The following is a 13,281-nucleotide window of genomic DNA, read 5'->3' as shown; positions in this document are numbered from 1 at the left end:
TTTTTGTCTATTTTTTGTAGTTTGTATATATATATATATTTTTTATAAAAATTATTACACTACCATTCAAAGGTTTGGGGTCAGTAAGATTTTTTTGTAAAGACTAAAAATAAAAAAATAAATTAAAATATAATTATTTAGAAAAAATAAATAAATACAAATTAATTAAACAAACACACTTTAAATTGATCAAAAGAAACAGTAAAGACATTTATAATGTTACAAACAATTTTTCTTTTTCAAATAAATGCTGTTGTTTTGATCTTTCTATTCATAAAATAATTTGGGAGAGAAATTATCACAGTTTCAACTAAAATATTTACATGCACAAGTATTTTCAACATTGATAATAATAAGAAATGTTTATTGAGCAGCAAATCATGCAGCATATTATGATTTCTGAAGGATCATGTGACACTGAAGACTGGAGTAATGATGCTGAAAATTCAGCTTCGCATCAAAGGAATAAATTACATTTGAAAATATATCCAAATCAAAACCAGTTATTTTAAATTGTAAAAATATGTTTTAATATCCCACAATTTACTGTATCACATAAATACAGCTGTTGTGAGCATGTAGAATTTATTGTAACCAAACAAATATTTGAAAAGGGCCTTAAATACAGATAACCCATATAATTAACTTATTAATTAGCAAATACCTTATTAACTAATGAATCTCATTACGGTGTATTTCGTTGTCAGGTTTTAACAACAGTAGCATGACTACCACAAAGGATGTTTGCTAAAAAAGAATCCCAACAAATCAATGGAAAAGGATTATTGTGCCAAATGAAATGAGAAACAGGCAGGAAAGGTCAGTCTCATACACGTGACACGAGACTACACTGTCAGGATGCTGCAAAATCTAGAAAAAAAACAAAACAATATATTGTCTAGTATAACTTTAGCATGTGCTTTTGTTACATTAGAAAAAAAATATATATAAAAACAATAAAATAATAAGGATTAAAAAATAATGGCATTTCTTTGAAGGTACACTGTGTACGCCTTACTTTACAAAACAAAACTGCATGTATTTTTGCAGAAGAACATATTGTTTTGTTTGTGCTTCAGCTCTGCGTGACTGTGCGGAAGAAAATGGTTATTTCTCATGACTAAAAAAGGGAGAGATTATCCTATTGCTCATGAAACAAACACTACTGGGCTATAGTTTGGATGGAAATTATCTTAAATTGACTATCTGAAGATGTTAGTGTAGCTATACCCATTAATAGGGGTGTTCAATTCTGTTTATTTGGAACCAAAACCATGGAAAACCAAATCTATATTTATTACATTAATATTATAGCACCATTTAAACTAAAGCTGGCAATTTAAGATCAAAACTTGTCCCCCAATACAGTAAATCCGCACATTTTAGAGTGGCCAGCCTAAGGCACACCTGTTAAGAAAGAACAGAACAAAGAAACTCATACAGGTTTGGAACAACTTGAGGGTGAGTAAAGGATGACAGAACTTTCATTTTTGGGTGAACTAACCCTTTAACCATGCTTTCTGGAATAACCCCCTGGGTAAGACAAAAACACGTTTTAGCAGGACTGATGATGTATCGTTTTGACCAAAGAAGTTACATAGTGTACCTTTAAATGCCAGTGCTTGCCATGCAGCAAAATGGCGTAAAATTGCAGTTAGAAATGTTGTCAACCCAAATATTGATGGATAAATAAAGACACAATGTGTTGTGTTTGCAGTGTACAGACGGATTAACAATTCAAATAAAAGGACTAACTGCAAATCCGCAAACAAATATTATGATTGTGCAGTAGGTTTTTTTTAAGCAGATAAGACACTTTTAAACTATAATCAACTATAATCTTAAAGGGTTAGTTCACCCAAAAATGAAAATTCAGTCATTAATTACTCACCCTCATGTCGTTCGACACCCGTCAGACCTCCGTTCATCTTCGGAACACAAATGAAGATATTTAGATATATAGTCGGATCATGATTCGTATCGCGTGTCAAACCGCCAAACTGCTGTAATCACGTGACTTTGGCGATCTAAACCGCTGAATCGACTCACTGATTCATAACAAATCGAAGCTTCATGATGCTGTGTTTTGAAATCGGTCATCACTATATAAGTCGTTATTTAGGGGGTTTTTTTTGCACGCAAACTATTCTCGTCACTTCATAAAGTTATTGTAGAACCACTGTAGTGAGATGGACTTTGTAACGGCGTCTTTAGTACCTTTTATGGGTCTTGAGAGTGTAAAGTGCAGTGTGCCAATGGAGGCCTTTCTGAGACATCGGATTTCAACTAAAATTTGTGTTCCGAAGATGAACGGAGGTCTTACGGGTGTCGAACGACATGAGGGTAAATAATTAATGACAGAATGTTCAATTTTGGGTGAACTAACCCTTTAAGTCTCTTAAATATAACATTTACACAATAAAATAAATAAACTTTAGGGCTTAATACTCTACACGAAAAGCTCTGAGCCAAAACAGCATTTTCTTTTATTTAATAAATCAACAGCTATAAGCTCAAATAGCAATCTTCTTTTATTTAACAAATCAACATAGAAATATTGCATTGACTTAAGTAAACATGATCATTCTTAAATCCATAAATTTGTAGAAATACATTGTTTGAGTAACCTCTAGAATGATAAACTAAGGCAGGCATCCGATGCTAGTCCAGAGTGCCTCAGAAACACATGATCTACTGAAATTTACAAAACGACCATGGGCAAAACACCACTAAGTCAACCCAAATATGAATAAGCATTTTAACCCCACCCTCCCACTCCCACCCCCCACATCCATTCATCATCATCATCATCGTCATCATCATCATCATTCATTTAAGCCTATTTACAGTGAGTGGTACTTGCACGAGTGGACAGAGAATCAGGACGTTGTTCATCACTATTTAAATGGTTAAGTTCATGCAAGTGCAACACTGACAAGAATCAAATCTGGAAGGAAAGTTAACCCCAAACCTGCTAAAAAGACTTGAAAATGAGGAAGAGAACAAAGCATACACTACTAAGTATAGATTAAGGCAACAGATTCCTGATACTGGTACTGTTTTAGTGTCATGGAATTAAAGCTGCGCTAATCATCATCAACTTTCCCAATCAAAATCACATAAACCTACTAACTTACTCAGTCAAAACAAACATGAACAAAAATGTTATGTTCACATTGTGCAAGAAAACAAAAAGTAAATACACATGGTATTTTACAACCTTCAGCACAGTGCAATTACAAAGAGTATTACCATAGAAAAAAAAGCCCTTATAGTTCTATACATATGGCGTGGCTTTTTCTACTGTAGTTTGCAGGAAATAAAGCATTAGAGTCAACTAGTAGTTGATTAAAAAGGGAAGAGTTGGAACTCTAAACTTCTCCAAGATCCACATACCCACTTACATGGGTAAAATATATATACTCAGGACGGAAGAAAAGCTCTAAGAAAATAGGTTTAGCATTAAAAAACTTCTCTGTAATAGAACCGTTCTCTGGTTTTCCACCACAGCGATCTAGAGGATCACAGCAATTCACCTCACAGAAGTACTGCTGGAGGAGACGCCGGCTCACAGCGCCTCTTTGTGGCTTCTAACAGTAACTGCAACACTTCAGAATCTGCTGGACGGCAAAGTGGAATTCAGCAGTACTTAAGTGCCACGGGAACAGTAATAGATGGAAAGAAAGCAGATTTCCCAAATGATTTCAACCTTCCAAGTTCAAAATCAGTTTAGTAGCTGTTGGAAAATAATCATCATGAATGTTCGGCTCCACTGAAAGCATGTCTGATATTAACAAACCTCAGTGTAGCGTAATAGTGCACATAAGTAGTGTTCCAGCCCACGGACTGCTCACCTTTTCTCTATAGTTTTCTTTCTTTTTTTTGGCTGAGTTCTTCCAACTCAGTTTTGTTTCTATTTTGGATTTTTTTTTTTAAAGCACAGTAAACTTAATCAGTATAAAAATCTGTACTGTGGAATTATTGCATAAACAATCTATTTGCATAAGCTATTCTGGATGTTATTCACAGTTCATGTTTCTCTCCTGGCCTTTTTCTTCTGAACTTGCTTCGGTGGTTCCCAATTCTGATCAGATTTCTCTGTGGGAGCAAAAATAAACATACGACGATCACACATTTTATAGTATTATACAAAAGGTGAGAAAGGGAGAGGTGAGAGTAGTGTGGATACAAACAATATTCTGAAATGGAACTAAAATTTTTAAATTCACTATTATACCCACATAACCATGCTGATAATATACTCTGTAATAAGGTTGGGATGCATAATAAAAACATCAATACTGGTCTCAGACTTTTGGACCTGTATGTGGTCAAATGCATTCATATTTCCTTTTACAAAGTCTTGATTTTGGGGTCTACTAGATAGAATGTTTTCATGCTTGAAATGTGTAAAAAATTTTAAAAAAATAATATTTCACAAACTCTTTAGTTCCATTCTCTATGAAGCCCCTCCTTCCGAAAAGTACAATTAGTCAGCTGGACCAGTGTATTGTGGTTTGTCAATGCTTTAAGTTTGTGTCATACATATTCCCGGAAGAAAACTCAAGACTGCAATTGAGGCGTTTCAGTGAGTTCAGAAACAGTGTTTACTGATATAGAGAATAACTCTCTTTAGAGTGGACTTTGTGCTTTGTAAACAGCAACATCACACACTAAAAAAATGGAAATGTAAACAAGCATAATCGGCCGTCTATAAACAAACATTCTCTCTAGATTCACCAATTCATCTGTGATTTACTCACTTGAAGACGACTGTGGAGGGATGTTTTGCTTGGATCCCTCATCCTTTGGAACATGAGGAGGATGAAGCTTGACATTCACACTCTTCTCTGCAGGTGCAGAACCTTCTTGAGTCACCTGGTTAAGGGGCAGATACAATTTGGTCCGTCATGCAGAATTCACACACTGTTGGTGTTTAATGTGCCGATTCTCAGTGTATTAAAACGTAATTTTTACCTCAGCGGTTGAACCTTCTTCCTCTGGTCTCTTCTTTTTCTTTCGTCTCTTAGATTTCCCACCTCCTGCAGGATCCGCCTGGTCCTTGTCATCATTTGATTCCTGCAACCAGAACTAATATTTAGTAAGATCTACTAAAAGTAGCTTATAACTAAAATTATAACTAGGGATGTGCCCAAAGCCGAATGCCTTAATCGAAAAGGCACAGATAATGGCTTCAAGACTAATAATTAATTCTACCGAATAGTAAAAAACATCCAATCCACATTAGTCTCTCAGAAACCAGCTATGCCAAGAATAATATCAACCAAGATACTAGTAGGGGTGTAACGGTTCTCAGTAAAAAAAAAAAGAAGAAAAGAAAAAACGAATTAACTGTTCTCCACCCAAGGTTCGGCATGCACTTGCACCGCGGTTCAACTCAAATCTGAGGCATATACATCTAATATGGTTTCATGGTACGCATAAAACAGACAGACAGAGTTATGCTAATGTATGTTTCTGTCAATGGATACGCATTCTGGCTTCCCCTAAACTTTGTTCAATGCGAGTGCCGTTTGCATAATATGACGAGTCATTTACAAGTTCTGCGCTTGAACGAACAAAGTCACACAAAAACGGCCCCCTTTGGCGAGTATCCTACCAAACATAGCAGGTTTTGTCTTAAAGGGATACTCCACCGTTTTTTCATATTAAACTATGTTACCGGTATTCCCTTAACTAAGACGAGTTGATACATACCTCTCTCGTCTCAGTGCGTGCACTTAATCGCTCTGACGCGCGGTGACATTTTAATAGCACTTAGCTTAGATTCTGAAGATCAGTTATTTTCTTGAATAAAGGATTGGAAATAAAAAAAAATGTTATCCAATTCATCGATTAATCGAAGAAATAATTGACAGATTAATCGATTATTAAAATAATGGTTAGTTGCAGCCCTAGACAGTAATATTATTTATTTTTCTTAAGCGAAAAAGAACTTCAAATGCAGCCACAAATCTAACACTGCAAACTGAAAAAGGTATTTTAGTTTTACAATATGACTGTATAAAAAACTGTGCAACAAATAAATGTAGGAATATAAAAAATTATATATTAATCAGAAAATAATCTCTTTACAACAAAACAAGTGAAAAATAAGCAACCATCTAGGCATTATTATTAGTAGTAGAGACGTATTATTATTAGCTAAATCTACTGTACAACAGTAGCCTAATATATTCTGTCAATTTAAAAAAAATTAAACCGAACTTTTATTTTGACGGGTTGCCGTGAAGATATTTCAGTGTCTGTGTTCATTATATGACAGTTTTCTCAAATGAAACTGTAAATTTTCATGAAGTGACAGTTTATGCATTCGTGTCCTCATATAGTGACCATAGACTGTGAATATGGACGTAGAGAAACTGGGGGAGGTTGCCCCAGATAGTGACACACGGCAGAGATTACAAAGATAGCGAGCTAGTGTGTGTGTGTGTGCGCGCGGGAGCCCGCCATCCACACAGAGACAAAATACTGCTAAACAGCGGACATACTGCTAACCATAGACAGTAAAACAAACGCGTTTTCATTTCTTCTTCTTCGTTGCTCTAAACAGGGGGCTGTTTAGTTTGTTTAGCTGTGTCCTGTGTTTGCAATGCATTCTGAGCAGCAAAGAAGAACCGTGCAGCGGTTAGGCAAAGCTTGGGGTCATAATAACTAGGACTAGGTCTTGTTTAAGAAAATGGTATCGGATCGGTACATGGGTTCAAGTACTCGCCGATACCACAACAAATTCTGGCAAATTCCGGTATCGGTGATATTTCCGATACTAGTATCGGAACAACTCTATTTTCAACCACTGAATATTTTCGTTCAATTTCCATGTTCTCTAATCAGCCATTTTATATAGCCCAACTCCTACATAAAGTTTCTTTGAAGAAAAAATGTTGTATTATAATTAGAAGATATTTAAATGTTTCTTTATCGATATCTGGAAACGTCCCCGAAGAGGGTAGTCTGAAGCACAACTGCACTGCAGAATTACATTTTAAACGGTCTTAAATTTACAAACTTCTAGTTAAAACCCCACCCACTGTCTTCGGGTTTTATCTGAATATAGATACGAATCATTTTGATATTGTTACAGATACACATACAAATATTGGCTCCGCTGAACACCCCTAATTATAACAGTGTTTTTTTTATACCCCAAGTGGCTTGGAAACTGGAATCTCTTTCAAAGCAGGAGCATCAACTTTGGGCTCAAAATTCCCCCACATCTCAGTTGGAGCGTTCCAGTCTGAGCTCGGGTCCACAGAGGAAAAACCATCTGAAATCATACACAGACAATGAAAATGTTAATAATCTTTTTTTTTCTTTTCTTGGTTTCTTTTAAATGAATACTTTTATTCCGCAAGGACAAATAACATTTCTCAAGATTTCAGTAACACTTTACTATAAGGTTTCATTAGTTATCATCATGAACTAATAATGAACTGCACTTCTACAGCATTTGTTAATGTCAATTTTAACATTTACTAATAAACTATTATAATCAAAAGTTGCATTTGTTAACGTTATTAATGCACTGTAAACTAACATGAACAAACAATGAACAGCTGTATTTTTATTAACTAATGTTAAAAACGATTAACAAACACAGTAACAAATGTATTTTGCATGGTTAGTTCATGTTCGTGAATACATTAACTAATGAAACTTTGTTGTAAAGTGTTACCAAGATTTCTAATGCTGTTTGAACTTTCTATATACCAAAGAATCCTGGAAAAAAAAAATCTGTTAAAATATTATTATATTATATTAAAATATTAGGCAGCACAACTGTTTTCAACACTGATAATAAGCTTCGTTTCTTGAGCACCAAATCAGCATGTTAGAATGATTTCTGAAGGATCATGTGACACTGAAGACTACAGCCTTGGCATTTTTTTTTTTTTTAAACAAAGCTTACTGATTCCAAATTGAAATTTTGGATTAAAATGTTGATCAAGAAAATGCTGGGTCTCATTTCTGAGTCTAAATAAGTGTTGATCTTACTGAAGCTGGACCATTCATTGGCAGTAGTGGGCAGATTGTCCCATTGCCCTATTTCAATGTTTGTTTTAGTCCGAGTCTCCCCACCTGTGAAAATACATGAGAAAAGATAATTCATGTTTGTAGTGTTTATTAGCATACAAGGACAAAGTGATTTGCTCCTTACAAAAATGTCATCTTAGTGAAAATAAAAGGTTACATGTACCTGATGGGTTCAGTCCAAGCATTGTTAAGTTCACTGGGTTTGGTTCTGCCTTAACTCTATCCAAACCAGTCCATGGCCCTAAAAAAAACAAAAAAACAGCATGTTTATCCACAGCAGCTGTAAAAATTAAAAACTTTAAACATAATTTTAGTTACCTGCTAATTTCCAACATAAAAAAGTCCTGTGATAATTGCCTTGTAACTATGCTAAACATATTATATTATAATTAAGTGTAATAACTCCAAGGATTGAACTTCATTAGAACTACTATCTAATCTATTACTATACAAAAGAACAAACTCCAGCTCTGTCACAATCATCTGAAAGCTAAAAACCTTCAAATGCAGCTGTAACCGCTATAAACCCGTCAAGGCAGGGTCATAAACAACTGTGAACTGTTACCTTCTGGCTCTTGTTTCCAGGTGGTGTTATCGCGGATCTTGTGCCCAAGGGGCTTTCTCCCAACAGACCACTTCTCGTTGTTTAAAGCGCTTGTTTGCGTCGACTTCACAGGCACCTCCGTCCACCCTCCACCGTTAACAGAGTTCACATCATTCGAGTTAGACGTCACTAAAGAAAAAGGTGATATTTGTAAAGTATATTCTGACACCGTTCAAAAGTTTAGGGTTGCTAAAATGTTTTTCAAAGAAGTCTCTTTTTTGAAAGAAAGAATGCATTGGTTTGATCAAAAATACAGTAAAACGGTAATGTTGTGAAATGCTACTACAATTTAAATGAACTGCTTTCATTTTGAATATATTTTGAAATGTAATGTAATCCTGAGATGGCAAAGCTGATTTTTCAGCATCATTACTCCAGTTTTGAATGTCACATGATCCTTCAGAAATCATTCTGAAGATGATCTGGTGCTCAAGAAACATTTTTTTTCCTGCTTATTTTTTGTAGAAACCATTATATTTTTTTCCAGAATTTTTTGATAAATAAATTTAAAAAAAGTTCAAAAGAAGAGCATTTATTTGAAATAGAAATCTGTAGTAACGTGATAAATGTTGTTAATGTAACTTTTGATCAATTGAATGCATAATTTCTGAATAAAATTGTACATGGAATCTATGCCCTATCAAAGTTCTGTCATTCATAAATTAGATAAAATCCATAACAGCAATTCTGGGAATCATTTTAGATAACAATAAAACTCTGTTATATTACGTTTAAATATTATACCATATTTAATAAAATTTTCACTACATGTGAAATGCTCACAGATTCTATAATCTGTAAATGAAACGTTTTTTTTTTTACCTGGGGCTATGACGGCATCAACCTTCCCGGCCTTGGCACGTGATGACTCTACAATAAATCAAAGGAAAACAACTAAAACTAGCTTGCGTCTTAAAGGCAACCGTTGTTTATTAACATTTTCTCGAATGCCATCAGCAAAGAAATGTGCTCAGAAAATCTAAAAAGGACTCGGAGGAAATGCAAACCTTTGTTCTTCTTGATGCCAGCTGTGGCTGTAACCGCAGGTTGCTCCACCTTCTGGCTGGCATGATCTCCAGCTTCAGGGCTCCCAGGGCTGTCGCCAGGGCCCTTCTCTTTTTTGCGCTGCTGACGTTTCTCTCGATTACTAACCTTTGTTTCCCAAGCACCTGCTAAACACAGTCATACTGAAAAAGAATCTTCTCAAAGCAGCTCATTTGAATATATTTGAAGCAAGATATTTTGCATTTCAACTTCTGAGTCTAATTACTAACAAACAAGTTGCCACTACAGTTTGGTAGCCCAGTTTCATACCTTCATCAGGTTCCTTGCCATCGGTGGAGGAAACATTTTGGGTTTGCTTCACCTCTGGTTTTGGTTTCTTCTTGTTTTTCTTGGTCTACACAGGAACCAAAAACACTCATTTAGAACTTCCTGACAAGTCAGAAACAAAGTATCTTCTTATTCTCACACTTACAGATACGAAGTACACAATAAGATATCGTAATATGCTTATTTGGTCTTGTAAAAGCTATGTCTAAAGTTTGAGGCCTTGGGACAAAGTACATAGTTTCCCCTCTGGATGTACCCTACATTTGCTGTATCTGCATTATCAAATTACAGCCCGATACTGACACCCGACCTTTCTCAATCACTGTTTACAGACTGAACCAAGGCTGATGCAAACGTTCATATCACTACTGAGCAAAAGAGTCAAACGGTTACTTTCCAAAACAGTCTATACAAATAGTTTTAATGTGCCCTACAAGTGGAGTAAGAAATATCGCATTTACGAGCTTGGCGCACATGAATAAACAAGCAAAGTCATATTTACAAGCGGGACACTCAGCATTGGGATGTTGGAAAGGGTGTATCAATTTGAAACGCTGTGGAAGAACTTAACTGTAATATAGATAATATCATATGCGACCCTGGACCACAAAACCAGTCATAAGTCGCACGGGTATATTTGTGGCTATAGCCAACAATACACTGTATGGGTCAAAATTATCCAGTTTTCTTTTATGCCAATAATATTTTACTAAGTAAAGATCATGTTTCATGAAGATATTTTGTACATTTCCTACCGTCAATATATCAAAAATGTAATTAGTAGTAATATGCGTTGAGGACTTCATTTGGACAACTTTAAAAGGTGATTTTCTCAATATTTAGACTTTTTTGCACCCTCAGATTCCAGATTTTCAAGTAGTTGTATCTCGGGCCAAATGTTGTCCTATCCTAACAAATCAATGGAAAGCTTATTTATTCAGCTCTCAGATGATGTATAAATCTATATTTAAAAAAGAAATTGACCCTTATGACTGGTTTTGCAGTCCAGGGTCACATACATCTATAATCTATACATAGAGATCTGCGAGCAGAAAGCAAGTCTGCAGTGCAGGGATGACAAAATATTGCATGTTCACCGATTTCTGATGTCAGTTAATAATCACATGACATGTAGATAAACAAAGCATTTAATTTTCTCAAAGTGCTGCATAAATGTTTGCATCATACAAATCATTGCATAAATATGTTTGATGTTGTTAGCAAAAAATATCTCCAAACTGCATTCAGAAGAGCAAAACCACCCTATACTAAAGTAGCTGCCAAAATGGCTTAAATACAACTACAGTTATTGTTACTACAAATATATAAACATAACCCATTACACTTCCTCTACGAAACCAGAATGAATACTAGGAGGTACAACCTTTGTATCAACAGGTGGCTGTGCTGGTGCTGGAGGTTTTGCTGTTGTTACTGGTACTGGTGCTGGTGGAGGAGATGGTTTCTTTTTCTCCTCGGTGACTTTGATTTCCTGCTGAGGTTCAGCTACTGTCTGTCCATTCGCCTGGGCCTTCTGCTGCGAGCACATGACAGTTACAATGCAAACTATGACAAACTCAACATTTCCTTCCTCTATCAACTGACAGTGCTTGAAAACTCCCCTTAGGCCATGAAAACTGTCACAATATGGGCCAGACTCGCAAAAGGTAGTGTTTAGCGAAAACGAAACTTTAGAGAGCGTGAGTTAACCGGTCAGGTCTACAGTGCTACGTGGCTCTTCTACCGCCTTCGTGTCACTCATATCACGACACTCGTAATATCATAAAATCGTCTGCTTTGGTCATTTAATCCTAAAAGAAACGATAAACAATGTAGAATGAAATAGTTCTGATAGGGAAAAGCTTTTTATATCAACAGCGGTTTCTTCACTGGTTTTGACAGGTTAGCACGTTAGTAGCTAACGTTACTCGTGCTAATCTCCACAAACTCAAGTCAGTTGCATATATGATTTACGGGACTGCATCTCAAAAACCAGTAAACTGCCTACGTTACCTAAAAATGTCGGTGTCACATAAGTGTCCAAAAGGACTGTCTACGAGGCCAGCTGTCTTGGTTTTGAGGCACAGCCGTTGTCACTAGAAAATCACGATCACAGGCCGCTTACCTTGTCGGATGCTTTCTTTTTGTTCTTCTTCTTCGGTTCTGTCGGCTCGGTCTTCACAGTCTTCGGTGGCAGGGCGGTCTTGACCGGGATCTCGGCGGCGGTGGTGGGGCTCACAGTAACAGGGGCCGCTCGGCGCTTCCTCCGTCCACAGGCCGCGAGCACCACCAGCACAATCACCCCGATCAGCGCCGCGCTCAGAATCAGCCACGACGGATACTTCTCCGGCTTTATCCCCAGATCAACCCCCAGCTCGGCCCGGAGGAAATCCAGGCCGGAGGACAGCAGCCCGCGGATACGGTCGGACACGTATTCGGCTCGCTGTGTGGCTAAAGTTCGCCAGTCCTGGTCCATTTTAAGCAGGCGGACAAGAACTGCACGAAGAGAAGGATAATGAGCTGCTGCTGGCAGCGGTAGAGAGTCAGTGAGTGAACGGCAGAGGGAGTGGCTTTAGAATTTCTTGCTTTCTTACATGATGGCTGTCTCAAAACCTATCGATCTGACTACCTAGACAACACTTTTGAGCGTCATATTAGGGCGCTGCATTTTTTGGACATCAACGAGAAGGGAATCGAAAGAAATGTTAAGATTCGAGTTCCGTCTCTGGTTTATTTGAATGAGTTATCTGTTCACAGTTCCACTACTAATACTCTTGAGAAAGAAATATTTAAAAAGGAAGTTTTTTTTTGTGTGTTTTTAAATTATACCTATTGCCAAATTATGGAGATCATTTCAGATTTCAACAGAAAAGAAAAGAAAAATTAATAAAAATAGTAAAATAAATGTAATTCATAGATTCATAAATGGTTATGATTCATTAAAAAGAACCGACTCAAAAGAGTCATTATTCATGATGAATTTGGCTCCGCAGTCAATAAGAGGCGGAATTACTTTCGAGATACAATTTACGGAACCGAAAGTCTTACATATAATTATGTACATACACCTTTGTCTTACGTCATTTTGGCCAGTGTTAGTTAATAATAAATCAACGGCGAAACATCAAACCGGTTCTGAATAAGACCTGGGGCCTGCCCTGTACCATGATGATAGTTTAACAAACTGAGGGTTACAGGATAAGTTTCGAGTTGACAAAACCAAACCAATCTATTCAGGCTTTGTTGGTCCCATGATGCTGATCATCAGCTTTCTCTGTCAACTCAGGCTT

The 13,281-nt window shown here is 36.5% G+C and overlaps 1 protein-coding gene across 4 annotated transcripts; it reads right to left on the bottom strand.

Moving 5' to 3' along the window:
- Positions 1–2,463: 2,463 nt before the first annotated feature.
- Positions 2,464–12,614, bottom strand: mtdha (metadherin a). 4 transcript variants are annotated; one of them, XM_079830017.1, is made up of 12 exons: positions 12,117–12,614; positions 11,376–11,528; positions 9,974–10,058; positions 9,667–9,831; positions 9,482–9,529; positions 8,621–8,788; positions 8,219–8,296; positions 8,017–8,100; positions 7,167–7,288; positions 4,978–5,079; positions 4,764–4,878; positions 2,464–4,098 (listed from the first exon to the last, which is right to left on the bottom strand). In XM_079830017.1, exons 1-12 carry the CDS (start codon positions 12,465–12,467, stop codon positions 4,031–4,033), a joined length of 1,539 nt encoding a protein of 512 aa, XP_079686143.1. In that variant the 5' UTR covers positions 12,468–12,614; the 3' UTR covers positions 2,464–4,030. The 4 variants fall into 4 exon arrangements, with proteins under 4 accessions (XP_079686143.1, XP_079686144.1, XP_079686145.1 ...); XM_079830018.1 differs by having other exon boundaries at positions 9,667–9,828; XM_079830019.1 differs by having other exon boundaries at positions 11,376–11,525; positions 12,117–12,537.
- Between the last annotated feature and the right edge of the window lie 667 nt (positions 12,615–13,281).

This window comes from Gobio gobio (genome assembly GCF_949357685.1).
Source record: "Gobio gobio genome assembly, chromosome: 11".
Taxonomy (NCBI): Eukaryota; Metazoa; Chordata; class Actinopteri; order Cypriniformes; family Gobionidae; genus Gobio; species Gobio gobio.
Note: the sequence above shows the minus strand (reverse complement) of the source record. Positions and strands in the feature narration are given on the sequence as shown.